The sequence below is a fragment of the Pleurodeles waltl genome, chromosome 8, assembly GCF_031143425.1.
Source record: "Pleurodeles waltl isolate 20211129_DDA chromosome 8, aPleWal1.hap1.20221129, whole genome shotgun sequence".
Taxonomy (NCBI): domain Eukaryota; kingdom Metazoa; phylum Chordata; class Amphibia; order Caudata; family Salamandridae; genus Pleurodeles; species Pleurodeles waltl.
Genome location: NC_090447.1, coordinates 1,121,211,385 through 1,121,231,828, shown reverse-complemented (window position 1 = coordinate 1,121,231,828; position 20,444 = coordinate 1,121,211,385). Strand labels below are relative to the sequence as shown.

The 20,444-nt window shown below is 44.8% G+C and overlaps 1 protein-coding gene across 2 annotated transcripts; it reads left to right on the top strand.

The window, feature by feature from the left end:
* Positions 1 to 9,624: 9,624 nt before the first annotated feature.
* LOC138250432 (protocadherin-8-like) lies at positions 9,625 to 18,737 on the top strand. Of its 2 annotated transcripts, none has more exons than XM_069205316.1 (4): positions 9,625 to 12,205; positions 12,803 to 12,870; positions 13,291 to 13,421; positions 17,364 to 18,737. In XM_069205316.1, the coding sequence occupies exons 1-4, from the start codon at positions 9,782 to 9,784 to the stop codon at positions 17,711 to 17,713; spliced, it is 2,973 nt and encodes a 990-aa protein (XP_069061417.1). In that variant the 5' UTR covers positions 9,625 to 9,781; the 3' UTR covers positions 17,714 to 18,737. The 2 variants fall into 2 exon arrangements, with proteins under 2 accessions (XP_069061417.1, XP_069061416.1); XM_069205315.1 differs by having other exon boundaries at positions 13,288 to 13,421.
* Positions 18,738 to 20,444: the final 1,707 nt, after the last annotated feature.

Genomic DNA, 20,444 nt, shown 5'->3' with positions numbered 1-20,444 from the left:
TTTGTCCTTCGGGCAGACAAGTAGAAAGTGGTTATCTGGGACCACAGTTTAAGGTAAATGACAGGGGGGTGGCCCTGCCCTGCCTCTTCCTGGCAATGACGGGCAAAGACGGGCCCGCCCTTGGCCCGGGCTTCGCCCGGGCGCCGCCCGCGCGCGTCCCGCGGAGCGGGAGCGCTTACGTGTTTTAAAGGGCTCCTGCCCTGGTTGATGGCAGCACACAGCTGCTGCCCACCTCCTCCTCGATTCCCGGCAAAGTTTTCGGCGCGTCCCGCGGAGCGGGAGCGCTTACGTGTTTTAAAGGGCTCCTGCCCTGGTTGATGGCAGCACACAGCTGCTGCCCACCTCCTCCTCGATTCCCGGCAAAGTTTTCGGCGCGTCCCGCGGAGCGGGAGCGCTTACGTGTTTTAAAGGGCTCCTGCCCTGGTTGATGGCAGCACACAGCTGCTGCCCACCTCCTCCTCGATTCCCGGCAAAGTTTACGGCGCGTCCCGCGGAGCGGGAGCGCTTACGTGTTTTAAAGGGCTCCTGCCCTGGTTGATGGCAGCACACAGCTGCTGCCCACCTCCTCCTCGATTCCCGGCAAAGTTTTCGGCGCGTCCCGCGGAGCGGGAGCGCTTACGTGTTTTAAAGGGCTCCTGCCCTGGTTGATGGCAGCACACAGCTGCTGCCCACCTCCTCCTCGATTCCCGGCAAAGTTTTCGGCGCGTCCCCAACTACCCAACTCAGAAAATAACCACAATACTTGTCTGGGTGATCCACCAAAGTCACTAAATTCACCTGAGCTCAACCCCCTGGTAGGTATACCATAGAGAAGACAGCCTTAACTTACAGGCAATATGTGAAGTATTTATGCAGTACTGATACAGTAATAAAGTCATAGCCCAAAGCGAGAAACATCCCAGACCAATTTAGTAAAATAGAGTACATTTCATTTTAGTAAATACAATGACACCAAAAATAACAAAAATCCAATAAGACAAACAGGAGTTATGAATGTTTAAAGTTTAGGATTAAAAATAGCACCAAAAAGCATTAAACGCCAGCCACGGTCATCTGACTTCTCTTGAGTGGGCGGATGGTAAGGCTTGAGACCAACTGCAATGGACTGCAAGCCAGACAGAGGGATCAGGTTTGTCACTGTGAAAAGTTTCACCTTCGGGTTTAGGGCTAGATTTATGACAAAGTGGTGCAGTGCAGCAGAGCAAGTCAATTTACTGCACTGCACTTCGTAACTTGGAAAGGGCAGGAATGCACTGTATTTAAAAAATATGCTGCATTCCTTTTGTTTCCTCCTGTGCTGGCACACAATAGGGCACCAGGTGCCAAGGCAGGCATCCTTGCACCATGGTGTAAGGGTGTTTGTGTTGCGTGCAGGATTGTTTGATTGCAGGAAGGGGTACCTTCCTGCACATAAACAATTCTGGGAGGCTTTTTTTCTCTTTCTGTGTGTGCTGCAGAGTGGAAAAAGTGGAAACAATGAGGAGAAATACAGATATTTCTCCTCGTTGCACCTCACCTGGGGACACGTAAGGTTTTAGCACATCTTCAGGTTTACCAGGGTTGGTAAATCTGGGGATGCGTCAAAATCCATGGGTGTTGTCTGGGAACACCCAATGCAATGCCTCCCTTGTGCAGAGTAAGACAAAGCAGCTATTTGCACTGCCTTGCCTCACTCCCTATCTATGAAGCCATTCAAAGCCACGCAAAGTGGCTTTGCATGGTCTCATAGATATGGTTATAAAGGAATATTTCACTGATGCGTCACAAAGAGTGACACGACAGTGGTGCAAGGCAGTCATAAATATGCCCCTTATTCTCTGGAATGGAAGTCAAATATCCTCAGTGGTTCAAGGCTCCACTATGGATTTAAGGTATACTGCTGCAATTAATTTTAAGCCATTTAGTACAGAAATAGCAATTTACTCCCTATGTTATCAACCTAGAATATGCTCTTTTTAGAAGACGTTGGAAAAGTATTTCTCTTATGAATATTTTGCTACTTGTTCCGTCTCTCTGTTGTGTGCATGAAAAGAGGCAGTTGCTAAAATTGTCTGCTGATCAGTTGTTGACTTTTTTTAATGATTTGACTGTCTGAATGAACCTTCTGCCAGCTATTTTGTATTATTTGGCCATCTACGTTCCCCATGGATTAGCTCTTTCTGTAATCCTGCTCACTGGCACATGCTCAGAGACAGACTTTCTATGAAGATAAATTTCTCACTTGTATCATGGAAGGCTGGACTTCTAAAACAAAATTGCATCTCTCGTTCAGTTGCATGACAAATGTCATCAGAGTCTTTGTCTGCGTGGCCACCATTTTCAGGATTACATTATCACATCCCGCAGATCATCCCCCTTATGAATTGTTATTTTACAAAATATTTTGAGAAAATAGCGTTTTTGTCTGGAAACATAGCTAAAGTGCTCAGACTACTATAAACTTTATTCTTAATATGCTGTTCTTGTTATTTCACTTGTAACAGATTAAAGGCCTGATTTAGAGGCAGGTGGTCAAGAGAATCTCTCGGAAAATGGCAGAATCCTCCTTCACACCTGATATGATTGGTATAACCACTCTATATGAACTTGCACATGTAAGCCCCTGTTAATTCTGTCGCCAAACGTTATTGACCCTGAAGATCCATTTAATAATGAGGCATTATTGAGGAGAAAAGTTATTCCAGTCCCTATTGCTCTGGTTATTCCTCATTATTCTGTGAAATTGTACAAGCAGGTTTCTGATAACAATGGAAAAATTTAGAGAAATTGTGGGCTTACTATGAATCTCATAATCCTGATATGGCTGTTTACTCCCATCAACAGCCACATCAGGAGTACTGGGCAATTTTGAGTGCCCCCGTTCTGTAAAGTGGTTGGTGGACATACTACCAGCAGAGAATCTTTAGACTCCAGCTTGAGCCAGGTCCAGAGTTGACTAGACCTGGCATTATGTGGTTAGCAGGCCCAATCAAGGGTTACTTTATGAAGGACAGCTATAGAAATTGTTTGGGTTTTCAGGAAAAGTCATACTTTGTGTCCAAAATATAATGGTCCCAGCATATTAAACTGTTATACCATCAAGGTTGTACTGACCATTCTGCCACTCTGCTGTTTTTGCACTAGGCCGCAAACTCTGGGTATGGTTTCAGAGATGCTGTCATATGGACACTGTTGGCTGATGATGTTCTGACTATGTACCCTTTATCTCATAGGTAATAAAAGGTGGATCTCCCTTGCTTGTTAGTCCCATGACCTACCCATGCACCAGTGGCCATGTTATAATTATGGCATACTACAGTGTTGAGTGGTTTAAAAACATTTGCCCAGGGTGATTTTGGTGTTCAATTAGGCTGTTATATACTGGCACTGATAATGTACTACAAATTTGGGGGGCATTACAAGTACCTGCTTTTGCCGATGGAACTTCCACGAACATTGACAGGCATTAGTGGATTTTCTGCCAAAACATTTCACCTTCACAATCACTTTTCTCAAATGGTATACAGAAAACTCGGAGGTGAACCTTCTGCTGACCTAGCCGAATACACAAAATATACTGAATTTTAAGCACCGCCTTGAGAAGGGTGTAAGTACACCAAAATGTCAAATGAAAAACCAGCAACAAAACACTAAGGGCCTGATTACGATATTATTGGTCGGACTAAGCAGACTGACAAAGCCACGGGGAGAAGGCTAGTGTCACGCTGGCGGCCTTCCCACCAGTCATATTACAATGTCTCCACCGGGCTTACTGGTGGAAACATCATATTATGACATATCCGCCAGTCAGCCTGGCAGAAACAGTGCTACGGCATTGGCCTTAGCTCCCTTAAAGGAGCCAAGGCCAATGCCATGGCACAACAGCACCCTCAGATTGTGCACTGTCTGCAGTGCAGGCAGTGTGCATTCGGAGGGTGCTGGCAGGGGGCCCCTGTACTGACCATACAACGGACATGGGCAGTGGAGGGGCTCCCAACACTGGATTTCCATCAGCCTTTTCAAGGCAGGGACCCCACCGTGAAAAGACTGGAGGAAAGAGGACTCATAATCAGCATGGCAGCGCTAGCTCCGCTGGGGCTGACCACGACTCTCACTGCTGCCCCTCCCATCTGGAACCATGCTCCTGGTGGTGGTGGCCCCTTACGGTTTGACTGCCAGGATCATAATCCGGCAGTCTGACCACCAGGAGTGCCACGGTCTGGCCTCCACTGCTACCGCCAGACTCATAATGAGGCCCTAAATCAGAATTGTAATGCTGAATTACGACACAAACAATATTGTGGTATAAGAAAATCAAGAACAAAATATCGTGGGATAAAATATTGAAACATGGGTGCCGGGCAAAATAGATTTCATATTCCTAACTCCACATCCACGTACCTTGAATGTACATGTACCACATAGATACATATTTATGGATTTAAGTATAGAAAGTCTAGACTTGCCTGTTGATATTTTTTTCAATATTTTGCCCTAAATATTCTGACCCACTGATATTGTGGGTTCGATATTCATGAGGCATACCATAAATCAGGTAAAAAGTCTGTGCTAGAAAAGTGATATCTTGCTCCGAGCGTCAGACAAATGGAGCCATAGGCCCTGGAGGTACCCATTTGGGTTCTAACTAAGACAATGACTAACATCATTCAAATCATTGGATGAAAAAAGGCCATATTTATCATAGAAATACAATTTATGGTAACATATCTTAGACGCACTCACATTAAATAGTTTCCATATGATTATTGGCAACACCTGACAAACATTCAAACACTTAATCAAGAGTCTGAATACTACAATAAATTTTACAATTGGTTAAGGGCTCCACAGTCTGCCTCCACACTTTTGTCCTATCCAACCAACTTGAGGGCATAACCAGCCAGATCCATGAGATATGATAACAGGACAACCATAAAATATGGGTAAATGTCCTAATTCCACCTCTCTGCAAATTCAGGATTGAGGGTTCTCGCCTAAATGACATGAGCATGGTCAGGAGCCCAGTGCCTCGCACCACCACACATTACATCAGTCACCTGACCTGGCCTCTCTGGTCACTCTGGCCTTCGCTTCTTCCTTTATCACACCACAGTCATTGCCTGCTACACAAAAGCATGACCAGTAACCTGCACATGCCTGGAACGCATGTCTTTACTATGAGACAGAAAGAAACATATTACTAGGGCTACTACAAATTAGGGTGAAAGAATCATCTGAAAGAATGGGAAGACAATTTCCCTATTTATTTCACACTTGCCTCACCCAAACCTCCCTCTACCACAATGGTTGCTGCTCCGGTTATAAAGGAGCTCACTGATGCCCAGATGTGTGATCCCCACTCCTGCAAATGCCCCAGAGAAAAACTTTCTCAGATTGCAACCCCATCCCCGTGTACAAACAAAGCACTACATTGCTTATCCAAGCCTGCACCAACGTAATTCCTAATGTTTAATAGGGGGGAAGTCTGGTTTATCCTGTACCTCCCCCAGTGATACAATAGTACCCTTTCCAGTCTGATCTGTCTTAGAGTGCCCAATCTGATTACTATGTGATTGTCATTAAAAGTGATAGTACACATTTTTAGGCCACTCTACTAAATGGATTTCAATGTATCCACCATTTCACAAGATCAAAGGCCTTATAAAAGGACATGCAATTTCTCTTCATATGGAGAAAATATATTCTATGCAATTGGGCAAGAATGCTCTGTAACTAATCTATATAAAGGGGGGATGCTTTGAATTAGGTCTCTGCTGTAATAGCCTTGATCAGCCCAGTAGGGCTCTCTTAACCAAAAATTGCACTGTTTATTCCTTTGACTAAAACAATTGAAGGATTAAATGAATTATTGTTTTGTGAGTCCTTGCAAAAGAAGGAGACCGTTCCTGTACTCTCATCTCCTCTAGAAAATAACTGATTCTCAAAAGAGGCACTCTGCCACCTCTTCTGTATGCACTACATCCTTATAAGCTTGAAAATCTCTATCATAAACATATTATGTTTTCAAAGTCCCTCATTGTTGAATATTCTGAAGTTCTGCAGCTTATAGTGAAGAAAAATATTGGCAGCGGTATTGTAGATGCCAGGGATCTGCTTCACTCTGGTGTATGTATTAACATACAAACACAACACAACTAGAAATGTCTGCTGTTGCAGAACAAACATGGATAAGGCTCTCTGTCTAGTGATTGCCTCCACCACCTATCAGACCAGTAAATCAAGCTTCTGTTTCTAAAGACCTTGGGGCAGATTAAGATGGCTACCACAATAAGGAATAATACAAGGAAGGTGATTTTTTTACCAGGCCTGGAATCCACCACTCAATTGGCAAATCAGCTCTGCACCTTTTCTGCGGCAAGACTGTCCCACAACCAGTTGTACCAGCAGCATCACAATGCAATCCAAGTGCAGAACTGGATAAGAATGGGAAAGGCCAAACCACGGTGCCATTGAACTGATAGAGGAAATATTGCTACATTAACAAGTCACTGTTCATTCCGGCTGACAATCCGTTGTGGTGATGTTTACACCTAATACTGGACATTGCTCTAGATATAGACCTTGAGAAAAGGTGTCCTGTGGGAATTATCCTTAATGCAAAATTGAGATGCCTACTCCGAGTTTGGGGCTGCTGCAATTTAACCTTCTTATGTTGCAAGCAGTTATCAATAGAATTAGTGAAAGTGGAAACCTTAACCAGCGGCAGCCTACATCCCCATGTGACTGAATCATCCTCAATGTCAAGGAAGGTAATAAAATTGATAGGGCCTGCTGTCTTCTCCCTTGCTAAAGAGACCTGCAGTAGGGTGACTAGGCATCCCAGATGTGCCCGGACGGTCCTAGTTATTCACCAGCTGTCCCTGCAGATTTCAAGAAATTTTGCTCATGCCCCATTTTTTAAAGAGGGTCACCTGAAAACAAGAGGAGGTGATTTTTTTCTTTTCCAAAGAAGAAATACTTTGCAGGTGTAATCAGAAAGCAATTTAATTAATGGGCATTACACTGGCTTTAAAAACAATTTTTCATTTAAGTTCTTAGTGCATTTTCTGTAATTCTATGCTGATGAGCACTGTCATTCTGTGCGCTCAGTTGAAGTGAAATTGTAATCCTTCTTCTGTTCTTGTGAAATGTCCCGCTTTTTGGCTTTAAAATTCTGGACACCCTAACCTGTAGCTCTTTTGCTAAGGAAATGAAAACCTTCAAAGCCTTGTGACACTGCTCAGACACCACTGCCCTCATAAAGAGAAAGTCATTGATGTAATTCATTAACTCTCTGAGAGCATAATATCTAGCAGTCTATCCTTTCCAGGCAAAAGGTGAACTTTTCATAATAGGTGCACAGTATGGCACACTGGATGGGCAAACATGTGTTGTGATGGTAGGAACCTGCAAATTGGAAGCCTGAAAGACAGCAGTCTTCATGGTACATAGAGAATAACCTAAAAGCTTCTTTATTTGATTCATTGTGGGCTTTCTCTAAAAGGGCCCCTTTACCCAGCTCCCTACGCTTGCATAATGCATGGAAGTATGCTACACAGAACACAGATCATGATATACCGCATCACTGGCAAAGGAACTCTTTGCTGTGGACAAATTATGTATCACCCTAAATTGGCCAAGTTCTATTTTTGGGGACCAGCCCCAAGAAACAGCAGACAAAATTCCACAATGGTGGCTCCCTCAAAGGACCAGCGATCTGACTAAGGATAACTGCTTTGATTAGTTTTGCTTCCACCACCGCAGGGTATTTCAGTGCAAGTCATCCTGATTCTCTCAATGAGCCACAGCTGTTAGCATGGCTGCTGGAATTCTAAGTAAAGGCTTCAGAAACCCCACTGTAAAGTATACTTTACGGTTTGGATATGGTGCAAAACATGTGGGTTAGCAGTTGGGCTAGATCATGGGTACTCGCAAACATTTTCTCAGGGGCCACAAAGTTTGGTTTGTGTTGTGACCGAGGGCCGCATTGATGCTAGCAGGGTGGCGGGCGTCAGCGCGAAGGGTGGTGTTGGGTGTGCAGTATGGTGGTGTAGGAGAAGCGAAGCATATACATCTAGTGGCTGAAATGCATAAAGTGAAACCATAAAACCTGCTATGAATCCTGGCTTGCCCCCTTAACCAAAATGTGTGATCCTAGACAATTTTTTTATTTCACTTTCCCTCCTTTTTCTTCATTAGTGCATATAAGGGAATCTCAAAATACATGACTTCAGGATGTGCGCTGTACAAGACCTTCTCCTGTGTTTGATTTAATAAATTATAATAATGTCCATGTGTAATAGGAACCCAGGCCACCCAAAGAGTGAATATGAAAACCAACTCTGCCGCTTAGTTCAGTGTTGGCATTGTTTTCAAAGGGGGGATTAATGTTTCTGGATTTATGTTTGATAACCATCACTTAAAAAGAAAATGCTTCTCCATGCACTGATATAATGTGATGTACTATGTTGAAACGACTCTGCATGTTAATGATAAACAGTTTTTGATTTTTGAAGAGCCCTTATTATATTTTTACAATTTTGGCGTAGCATGTCTTCAAAAGTAAAGGTGTTCCTTCAGGTGCTGGATAAGGTAGTTTCTTACTTTCTTTGCCTCCGATTAACATTTAAATAAAGGCTTGCCTTTTATTTAACATAATTTTAATCATTGTGCAGAGCTGAGTAAACAGCAGCCCAGTCCTGCTGTTGAGCAGGGGGCCGCATGTAAAGGCCAGGAGGGCCACATGCGTCCCCCGGCCGTACTTTGAGTATCACTGGGCTAGATGGTAGTCCACCACAAGTAACAATGTTACTATTCTTGTTAAGTCCAGTAAGGCTTTCCAATTTTATTTGTACAATATTTCCAATATATAATGTTTGCTTCAACTTTTTATTGCATAAAGACAGAGTTACTTGCAATGATTTTAAGTAATCGTGCAACAGAATAAACATTGAACTTTCAGTAATGTAAAATTGTTAAAGTTTTAAATAAAAAATACCACCAAACAAAACAAACTGCCAACTGCGGGCAACAGTCACAAATGCATTCGGAGTGCACAAAGGACAAAGTCTGATGGAGTATGTGAAGAAGAGTGTGGGAGGTGTTGTTTTCTAACCTATGTATCTATTAAAAAGGGAAAGTTACACAGATGAACAGTATCTCTATGTAATAAGTGACAAAATCTAGCGGAGTGCTTCTGTAAAACTGAGGAAAATGGTCTCTGAACCTTAAAATCTTCAAGAGTAAATGCAGAAGTGAAGGAAGCTTTAAAGCATACACGGGATATTTCTACTTGTGCCTCCGTTCAGGAATAGGCACGCTTCTTGTTTTGTGTCTCCATGGCGGGGGTGAGCTGGCCATTCTCTGCACGTTGAAGTGACTGCTATCAATCTTCCAGAGTGTAACCTCTAAAACAAGCACGGGTGACATTTGGTGACAGGGCGTGTCACGCGCACTTCGCCCCTTTGAGGCGCTGTCAGGTGAGTTTGATTGAGGGTGTCCCGCTGTCACGTTTGGCCCGGACTTGGAGGCCATTTGCCTGAAGCAACTGGTGGATTGATTGGGGGAGGGGCTCGTTCCATTTGTCTGAGCGGAGGCTGCAGCCTCCAGGGGATAAAAGAGCGCGGGTCCAGCCTCGGGCATCACTTCACTCTCGGGCTGCAATCACTGAACTTCGAGCTGACTTTGCGGGGTGCTCAGTCAGTGAGCGCAGCTCTAACTTCAGCTAAACTTTTGCAAGTCCCGCGCTCTGTCCACTTTGCTTGTCCCGAGTGCCAGAGGCGAGGCTCTGGTTAGAGCAGGGATGGTTTCCAGTCAGACCTCCCTCTGGAGCGCTGCTGTGGCCTTCCAGCTACTGCTCCTTGCTCTGGCTGCCCCGCTGTCCAGCGCTGACACCTCCAGGTACTTCACCCACGAGGAGGACCCGCCGGGCTCCGTGATCGCGGTGCTGTCCGAGGATCTGATTTTTAACTCTGCGGACAGACCGGACAGCAGCTTCCGCCTGATGAAGCAAATCAACGCGTCCCTGATCCGCATGCGGGAGAGCGACGGCCAGCTCTCCATCGGGGAGCGCATAGACCGGGAGCAGGTCTGCGGACAGGCTCCGCACTGCACCCTGGCCCTGGACGTGGTCAGCTTCTCCAAGGAGCAGTTCCGGCTCGTGCACGTGGAGGTGGAGGTCAGGGACATCAATGACAACGCCCCCCGCTTCCCCAGAGCCGAGATCCCGGTGGAAGTGTCAGAAAGTGTCGCCCTAGGCAGCCGCTTTCCCCTGGACATCGCCATCGACGAGGATGTGGGGATAAACTCGGTCCAGAGTTACCAGATCTCTGTGAACAGCCATTTCAGCCTGGAGGTGCAGACCAGGGCAGACGGGGTGAAGTATGCGGACCTGGTGCTGGTGAAGGAGCTGGACAGAGAGAGCCAGGACACCTTCACCCTGGACCTGGTGGCCAAGGATGGGGGGAGCCCAGCTCTGTCTGGCACTGCCGCCGTCACCGTCCGTGTGCTGGACTTCAATGACCACAGCCCGGTCTTCGAGCACCCCCTGATCACCGTGCAGCTGCTGGAAGACGCCCCCGTGGGGTCTCTGCTGTTGGCCCTGAGTGCAGCTGACCCCGATGAAGGGGTGAACGGACAAGTGGTCTATGGTTTCAGCCCTCAGGTCTCGTCCGAGGTCCGAGAGCTCTTTAAATTGGACTCCAGGACAGGGCGACTGACTCTGGATGGACAAGTTGACTTTGAAACCAAACAAAGCCATGAGTTCGATGTGCAGGCGCAGGACTTAGGCGCCACCCCCCTCTCTGCCACCTGTAAAATCATCGTGCATGTTACTGATGTCAATGATAACGCGCCCAGCATCACCGTGACCCCCCTGACCTCCATCACCGCCGGGGTGGCGCACATCACGGAGGCCGCCAGCAGGGAGAGCTTCGTAGCCCTGATCAGCACCCTGGACAGAGACTCCGGACCCAACGGGCAGGTGCATTGCTCCCTCTACGGGCACGAGCACTTCAGGCTGCAGCAGGCCTACGAGGACAGCTACATGATAGTGACCACCGCAGCCCTGGACCGGGAGAAGATCTCCGAGTACAACCTCACCATCGTGGCCGAAGACCTGGGCTCCCCGCCCTTCAAGACGGTCCGGCAGTTCACCATCCGAGTCAGCGACGAGAACGACAACCCGCCCTTCTTTGCTAAACCGGTCTATGAAGTTTCTGTCCTCGAAAACAATGCCCCGGGCTCCTACATCACCACTGTGGTGGCCAGAGACCCTGACCTGGGGCACAACGGGAAGGTGACCTACACCCTGATGGACACCGAGGTGATGGGGACCCCCCTGTTTACTTTCGTCACCGTGGACCCGGCCTCAGGGTCCCTGTATGCAGTGAGGCCTTTTGATTACGAGAGCCTAAAAGAGATAGAGGTGGAGATAGAAGCCAGAGACGAGGGGCTTCCTCAGCTCTCCAGCCGGGCCTTGATCAGGATCAAGATTGTGGATCAGAATGACAACACGCCCTTGATCACCTTCCCCCCGCTGAGGAACGACTCTGCGGACATCCTGCTGCCCCTCGGCGCCCCGCTGCACTATCTAGTGGTGCAGCTCAAAGCGACAGATGAAGACGAAGGAGTGAACTCCGAGCTGTCCTTTGTAATTCTGCAAGACAAGCGGTCAATATTTGCTATCAACAAAGTTTCAGGAGAACTTTACACGACGAGGCGATTGGAGGCGGAAAAAGTTACAGAAAAACTATCGGTTGTCATTGTTGTTTCTGACAGGGGGATTCGACCCCTATCCTCCACAGCAACCCTTAATGTAATTCTCGCGGATACTGCGCCATCTAGCGACCAGATTGTTATCACGCAGTTCACACAGGTTGAGAAACAGCGCCTCGATGACGTCTCCGTTGTCCTAATCGGTGCTTTGTCCGGTGGCTGTGTGTTGATCCTCATTGCCATCATATTTGTGGCTGCCACTTGTAGGAGGGGGCCTCGCCATTTCAAGCAGAGCCCCAAGGAGTCCAACGGACAGAAGGGAGAAAACCTGCTGAAGAACTCCTCGACTTCTGAGGCAGACAGTTGCACAGACGCCGAAACACGCTCAGACTCCTGTCAGTTATCCCTTAGCACAGAGTCGGAGAGTTGCGGTGACGTGTCCCACACCGAAGAGAGCAGCAAGGCCGACAAATGTTACACAGTGCAGAGGACCCCTCGTGCAGTCTCACAGGTAAGCTGTGATACCCGGCCTGCAGACCTAAGAGTTAAAGCTAAAAATGATGCGCCTTCACACTTTTAAGAAGAGCCCTTTTTCGTATTTCCATATTTTATAGTCATTCTCGTTGCCTTGATGTTTTCTTGGTGTTCTCGAACTTCCGCATAGCCACTAAATCAATTTTCTATTACACTCACAGTCCTTTCATATACCCCACGTCATGCGTGACACCTTTTGATGTCCTCCTTTATTGGCCAGCGACACCCTGTATTCTGAGAGTGCAGTTTAATTTTAGGCTTAAGGGTCATGGTTGGGCCTTCCAGTGCCGGTAGGCCAAGTTTTGATGTCTAGTTAGCCAGTACACATGGCACATTTGACATGGGCCACTCTGCAACTCACAGACATTTTACATCTGATTTTAATGGGCATCATTTCTAAGGGCACACATTAAATTGTACATAAAGGAGAATTAGGGTGCTTACAATATATCCACCCAGTGACTCCGGTGTGCTGCCAGCTTCCCGCTTTTGCTCAGTGTATAAATAATGTGGATTGTGAATTGAGTTGTGCAGGCCTCATTCGAGCACTTATTAATTTATACCTTTTTTACAGGATGCAGTTGCCGCTCCTTTTCAACCAGTGTCCATGTGGCAAGAGGGAAAATCAGTCACATGTTTAAGGTAATGCCGTATTCTTGACTATTAACACTGTAGCGCATCTTGATGTGACCCTCGAAGTTCAAAATGTAGTAAATTTATCATACTACTTTTTCTGAAGCTGAAGCACATAGCATTTATAAACAAAAGAGATAAGTTCGATTTATAAACAAAAGAGATAAGTCCGATTTTAAACGTACGACCTCACCACCAACTCCTTTCACTCTCTCTTGGTGTTGGGATAATTGTGGTCGTGCGGGTACGGCTTAAATTACTGAATACAAGCTTAAAAAACCTTGTGTCAATATATATCCAGCAAAATGTGAATTTCCATAGCTCCGACTTAATTAATTACGAGTTCTGAAATTTAGAAGATGTTAGATATATGCATATTCTATCTCCTCTATGCGATCATTCAAGCACACGTTTTATTTCTTTCAGCAGCCACACCCACCCTGATCAGTTCAGTGTGAAGGACAGTGGAAGAGGCGACAGTGACTTTAATGACAGCGATTCCGACCTGAATGCAGAGGCATCGAAGAGGCACTGCGAGAAGATCGTGGACCAGCACACTGGTACGTTTTGGCAGTGATCTCATAACATCAAAATGTTTAGACAGTCCTAGGCATTTTGAGAAAATCTAGTTTCACTGAGACCTCTTACAAGAGAAATAGTCCCAGTACTAAATAATACTGCGCAACAATCTGGTTCTTAATACACAGTTTTATCCTGACCCGTTTGCACTCTTTGCTTTTAAAGAGCAAATGTCAGAGCTGACCTTCATTAGGTACCAGTTGCCATCAGATTTTCACCGTAGCCGGTGCTTTAGGGTTCCATAACCCCCCATCCTTTCTGTTAATTCCACTTCGCCTTTCCCAATCCACTGTAGTCCTCTTAAATAGCTTCGCGTTTTCCACCTCCCCATGCCTTCCCTCATCTGCTGGACTTCTCAGCCCTAACGTCTAGCGCCCACTCAGTCACCACACTCCATCACAAATCACTCATATACCATATTCTCCATTCTACCACCACACCTCATTTTAATTCCTCACAACACTCACTCAACCGTAACATCCTTTTCTTGGCCTCAACAGTTTCCCCCCTGATACTACAAGTGTATTGTTCAAATACTCATTCGGCTGTCATACCACATCTGTCATCCCTACCAGATCACTCACTCAACTACTCTCCTCAGGCGTAGTCGCTCACTCGCATTTGTACCAAATCCCAGTTTATTGCAATTAACATGGGAGGATGCCAATTGAGGGAGATGATTGCTCTTTGAGCAAGGGGTGTAGGACTAAAACGCAAAATGTCCATCCTCTTGTCAATATTAAATGTCCTCGCTATTAAACCTTCGGGAAGAAATAGGTGCATTTCTCCCAGACCCTCGACACAACTATTGTGTAGCCTTCACAAAAAGGGGGGCTCCTATACCTGCATTCCCAACTAACCCCTTTAACCTCATCCCTCCCTTCCCCCTACCCAACCGATAATTCTCACCCAGTTCCCGGGACCGCGCCATCGGCCCAACAGCTCTGGGGTGGGGCGGGAGGGAGGAAATGGGTGTTTGTGTGGGCGGCGGGGGGTGGGGAGGGGGGGGGAGGTCTCAGAGTCCGTTGCCCTTAAAAACCCCTTGTTTAGACCACTTATGTCTTTTCTTTCTCCATCCCATGTACTACGATGCTAACTACAATCCGTAAAACGTGTAAATTTGCAAATAATCACATTACTTTATCCTGCGCATTTGCTCCATATTTGTTCAGCATACTAAATAAAATGATATAAATGATATATGCACTTTAAACCACGCAGTCCTATCCTCCTACAAGTAAAAAAACAGTAAATGTTTACTCAATATTTGAATGACTCTAATTATAGAGTTTACTAAATAATTAGCACGATCTAATCACGGAATCCAGCCTAATTAGAAATTATTGTTAGTGGCCCACGGTTATTACAACAATGACCCTGTTTCTCTTTTTATTCTGAATGCGTCATTCATTAAACTCCCCCTCATTCGTAAACTTGCCCTCCACGGCTTTCATTCCAGTCCCCCCCCCCCCCCCCGCCCCCCCCCCCCCCCACACACACACACACACACCAGTATGGGTTCTATTTTTAAATGTAGCATATATTCCCTTAAGAGAATTTTAATGGTCGAATTGCTTATAATTGTCGAGTGATTACTTTTAAAATGTAATAAATAATATAATTAATGCTTATCTCCAGCATCACTACTGTGCAAGTTAAGAAACCAATTTGAGGACATTTAGATTGCTAATTGTGTAACAGTTATTATCTCGGATTAAAATACTTCGACATAAAACTCTTAACGATGACCATAGATTGTTAACACATAACGTTTGTGACCATAAGCTTGTAATCATGTTATCCCGAGGATTGACTTGACTTGTGCTCCCATTAAGAATATTTCTGTAGTCCCCGATTTGGCCGAAACACGGGTTTCTTCCCAAATCAAGTTTATGAGATATATGGCAATGTTAGGGCGCTACGGTCCCATTAATAGTGTGAACCTTTTATCTAAGATCTATATGTTGTACTTCTCAGCGAAAATTCATGCAATCAGGACGCAACTCTTGTATATCATTGGCTCCTCCCTTTTGAGTTATTGCTCACCAGACACTTTTTGTAACGGAAATTAATTAAAAAGTAATCTCTTCACCCTCTCCCTCCCTTGACCATAAAATGATTTATATTGTCCCACCCACACTTGTCTGGTTTCTACCCTTCTAAACAACAAACCACTATTTGCATGATAATAACGAAATGGCACCTACAAACCCCCTGCCCCTCCTCCTACTGCTCTCATCTGCCACCCTCTTCTCCTAAGCTATTCTATAAACTAATGCTTGTGTAAATAGATGCAGTCACCATCACCCCACAAGCTGTTTCTGAAGTCCCCCGCATCAAGGCTTCCCTTAAGTGCGGGTTCCTGAGGCAGCACTTACCAGACCTTTAACCTTTTTAACCCATGTTAATTACACCATCCACAAATCCCTCTTTCACCTTCTTCCTCTTTGCTCTCTACACCACATTAACAGTTTTGAAATCTTCCCGATGACTTGGTAAAGGTCACCAATCACAAACGACTTTCCTGGATCTCCCCAGACTCTGATAGCTGGTCTGAGTGCCTTGGTGCTCCACCTCTGTCCACCTCACCAGCAGTGGGTTCCTCATTGTGCCCTGGTGCTTCTCCACCTCTACACCTATCTCACCATCAGTGGGTGCCTCTGTGGTCCTTGGTGATTCTCCAACTCTATACCTACCTCACCATCAGCTGGTGCCTCCACAGTGTCTTGATGCTTCTCCACCTCTGCACCCACCTCACCATCAGTCATCTCTACACCTACCTCACCATCAGTGGGTGCCTCCTGTGCCCTAATGCTTCTCCACCTCTACACCTACCTCACCATCAGCGGGTGCCTCTAGAGTCTCCTGATGCTTCTTCACCTTTACACCTACCTCCCCATCAGTGGGCGCCCCCACTTCCCTAATCTTGGCATTCCTTCAATTTTCCATAAAATGGGGACATCATCTTATTACTCTTTTTCTGTAAACCTTCTTTGACAATAAGTTACCCTTCAAATTATCTCTGGGCTTCTGCTTCTCTCTACACTGTTGGCAGATGGCAATGAACTGTTTGATAGTGGCAGACGAGAAATTCTGCCACTTCTCAACACCCATTGCTCATTACAAAGTTTAATATATCTTTCTTACCAAGTTATACCTTTCTTTACAGCCCACAACCTTAGGTTCATTGTGGTAGTAAAACAGAGGCACTTAACCGTCAACCTCATAGCCACCACTTTGCTCACTCCCACCTGGTCATTATCAGCAAACTCTACGCCAGCACCCCCACATTCACAGTGCCAAGAGCCTTACTAATTGTCTGTAGTCTTCAAGATGAGGTACTTCAGCAGGTTCCTGGTCCCATCTTACCACTCCTCACAGCTACTTTGTACAATGTCCTATGGTTCACCTTTCAACCCCTCCTCAGACATTCTTGTGTCCATATCCGTCCATGTCTTCAGAACCATTTACGATGCACGGTCAGCCCTTGCATCTTGCAAACCCAACAGTTCCTCGCCACTTTCAGATGCTCTGGCATCTTACTTACCATCTACATTTAAGTCACCTCTCTCTGACATTCCTGTTAAGATTTTTAGATGATTACAAGTCAAAAGGGAATGGACCAAACTGATTTTAAGCTCAAACACACCCGAGATTGTCACTGTTCAAATGCATACACTGCAAAAATTGTGCCAACCATGTTTTGTAAAGTCGTGCTGAGAGCCTGGCTGAAAAAGTGAATGTTCCACTGATTATTAGCAGACAGAGAAGAGCACCAAGTAGTTGGTATTTGTAACACATTTCTACAAAGAACTGCATTGAGATGTATGAACACTATTCTGGTTGTCTTATTTCATTTTGCATTATAGCCATGTGATGCTTTTCATTCTAACCCAGTTTACTTAAAATGTGTTCTCTTCCAGCGTATGAGCAAAGGCGACTTTATAGTAATTCAGGAAGCATCTGCAGATACCCACCTCATCAGCTTCAAAGAAGCCAGCCGCTCCCACCACAGTACGAAAATGGCTACACAATCAAATATTCCTATGCTCCAGTTTACCAGCACAGCCCCCAACTCCCAAACCCCACCTATCAACAGCAGCATTTCCAAGCTATAAACTCGAGAACACTGCACAGCTTTTCTGAAAGAGTGATGGTGGCTTCAGGGCCAACAATGCAGCCAGCAACTTTACCAAGGGGGCGAGAAGACCACCACCACACTCAACGGTTTGCTGATAGCACTGCCACTACAGAGGTAGCCACGTCCTTTTAACAGCAAGGAAACGTGATGCTGCATTGAAATAGAATAAACCACACAACTTTTCTGGAAGTGTGGTTACTTCAGGGCCAACCATGCAACCAGCAACATTTCCAAGGGGTCAAGAAGAACACCACCACACTCAATGGTTTGCTGAAGGCACTGCCACCACAGAGGTAGCCACTTACTTCTAACACCAAGGAGACTTGATGCTGCTTTGAATTTGAATAAACCACACAGTTTTTATGGAAATGTGGTGGTTACTTCAGGGCCAACCATGCAGTCAGCAACTTTACCAATGCGGTGACAACACCACGCTCAACGGTTTGGTGAAAACACTAGCTCCTCAAGTAGCCACATCATTGTATCAGCAGGGTGATCTGACAATGTGACACTGCATTAGAATACAAGAAGTCTGTTTTTAGCTTGTCTTTTAAAAGGAGGTAATTTAAGTGCAACTTGTGACCTGAGCAGAAATATGAAAGAACAGAAGAAACAGATATCAACGCATGAACAGCTTACCTCATTTAATATTTTTACGATATTTATTTACCCTAAGACTACAATTGTAACACCACACACACATGTGAAAAGCAATGATATGAATGTACATAAAACAAGGATTTTTGTAATTACCAATGCAAAAAAAGAACAACAAAACTAACAACCATCAACAACCAGGACAAATAATTTCACAGCTCTTCGCCTTCACTACTGATGTGCCTAAGTACTGTAATTAAAACACTATGTGAAGACCAAGGCTACTTCTCTAAATGTATATAAAAAAGGATATCCGTATATTTTGATCTATCTTGGCGGAAATAATAGTAATTACCAACACACAGATTAGCTCACTGTATTTCTACTAAAATGTATATTTGCCTAAAGCTGAAACTGAAAGACCACCTGTTATCGAATGCTGCTAACTGTATATAAAAGAGATGTATATTTATATTAAAATGTTTCTTAATTTGAGTTTGTTGTACAGAGAATGTAGCACTATAGAGACCAAAACGTCTGTATTTATGTTTCTTATCATTAAATATTTATTTTATGAAATTCAAATAAAAGTGGTAAATTGTCTTGCTTTAAAAAAAAAACCCTTGGAGAAGCGGATACCCAGATTGATCAAAAACTTGCATTGTCCGAACATCAAGCAAAGCGGCGCAAGGGGACACAAGACAACACGAGTTGTTAAGTCTTATCTAGTAAGCCACGCAGAGCACCTTGTGTGGCTCTCCATGGTTTAGTAAACCCAAAGTAACGTAAGGTAATGCAAATCGTGGCTTTGCATTGCTCTTCATTGGGAAGGAGCTCCATAGGTGGAGCGTGGATATTCCCATGCATCTACCCATGTTTTTTTTTGGCGCATTACAAGATTTACTAAAGCTAGTAAACCTGAGAATGCTTCAAAATGCTATGCCTTCCCAGGTGAGGCATAACGTGGAGGGGTATTCCTATTTCTCCACATTATGCCCTCTTTCTATGTGGGCTGCATTCTGAGGACATGCCTCTGAGGATTGTTTTTATGCAGGAATGTTCCTCTTCCTGCACAAAAACAATCCCGCCTGTAATGCAGTCACCCTTACACCTTAGCGCAACAGTGCCTATGTTGGCGCTTAGTAGCTATAAAAAGTGTGCCAGCAACGAGAGAGAGCAGGAATGCACCATGCGTTAGTAAATATGGTGCATACTTGCTCTTTCTATTAAATGCAGTGCAGCAAATTGTCTTGCTGTATTGCGTCAAATGTTAACAAATCTGGGCCACAGGATGTGGCTGCTCGTATTATGCAACAAAGTAATTGAATAAAAAAAAGGTACGTCCAACTGTTAATAAAAATGACTATCCGTAAACAATCCTAAATTTCAAATTGTTTTTTTAATGCTTTTTTCAATACAATGCATCGTTTGCGGATATACAAAATGCAAAAATAAAGCCCCTTCAGCATCAGGAAATGCTCTTTGCTTAGGTTTGCTGCGCAGTTATCCGCACATGGTGGTCCTTGGTTAGGTAAAGCAGAGCGCAGAGATTAGCAGCACAATTTTGATTTGGCAAAATGCGTTGGCGATACTTTTCCTGCATGTAAAACTTTACTGGTTACTGAAATTAGAGTGTCTTTTAATTTAGTAATTTTTTGTCTGTATAAAGCAAACACGGCTGGAGTGCTGTGCAATGCGTTTGTATACACCAGAAAAATTAACCATACGTTGACTTCAAATACCAAGTCACTTCTTGGCATATATTTAAACATTGTCACAATATTTACAGAGGTAGGGAAGCGTGCCGCAGAGAAGTTATCACCTAAAATAGATAAGATAACTCTCATCAACAAAAACACAGGCCACATATTTCTTAGATTAAGCTACAGTAAATTGCGATTAAGGAGAGACAGCAATAAGATAAGGTCACAAGAAATACACTGGAGAATGGCGAAAGAGAAATGTAGCAGAGAGAGCTCTAGTTCATAAAATCGTTATGCATACATAAATAGTGCAGTTCAGTGGAGTGGTAAAAACCTGTGAAAGACTGTGAGACGAGTTCTTAAAACACGAGCCAACAGCATCGCTACAAGCTAAACAACAATTAAGAAAACCATAGAGCATACGATATGAAGGGACAAGGTGTGAAGCAGTAAGGCCAAGAAAAATAAGAATATATAATCGCTCAGGAGGAGCATCAACGAGAATGACATAGCACTGGAAGGCGAGAATATGCACAGCAAGTGATCTGAAGCACTACAAGCTT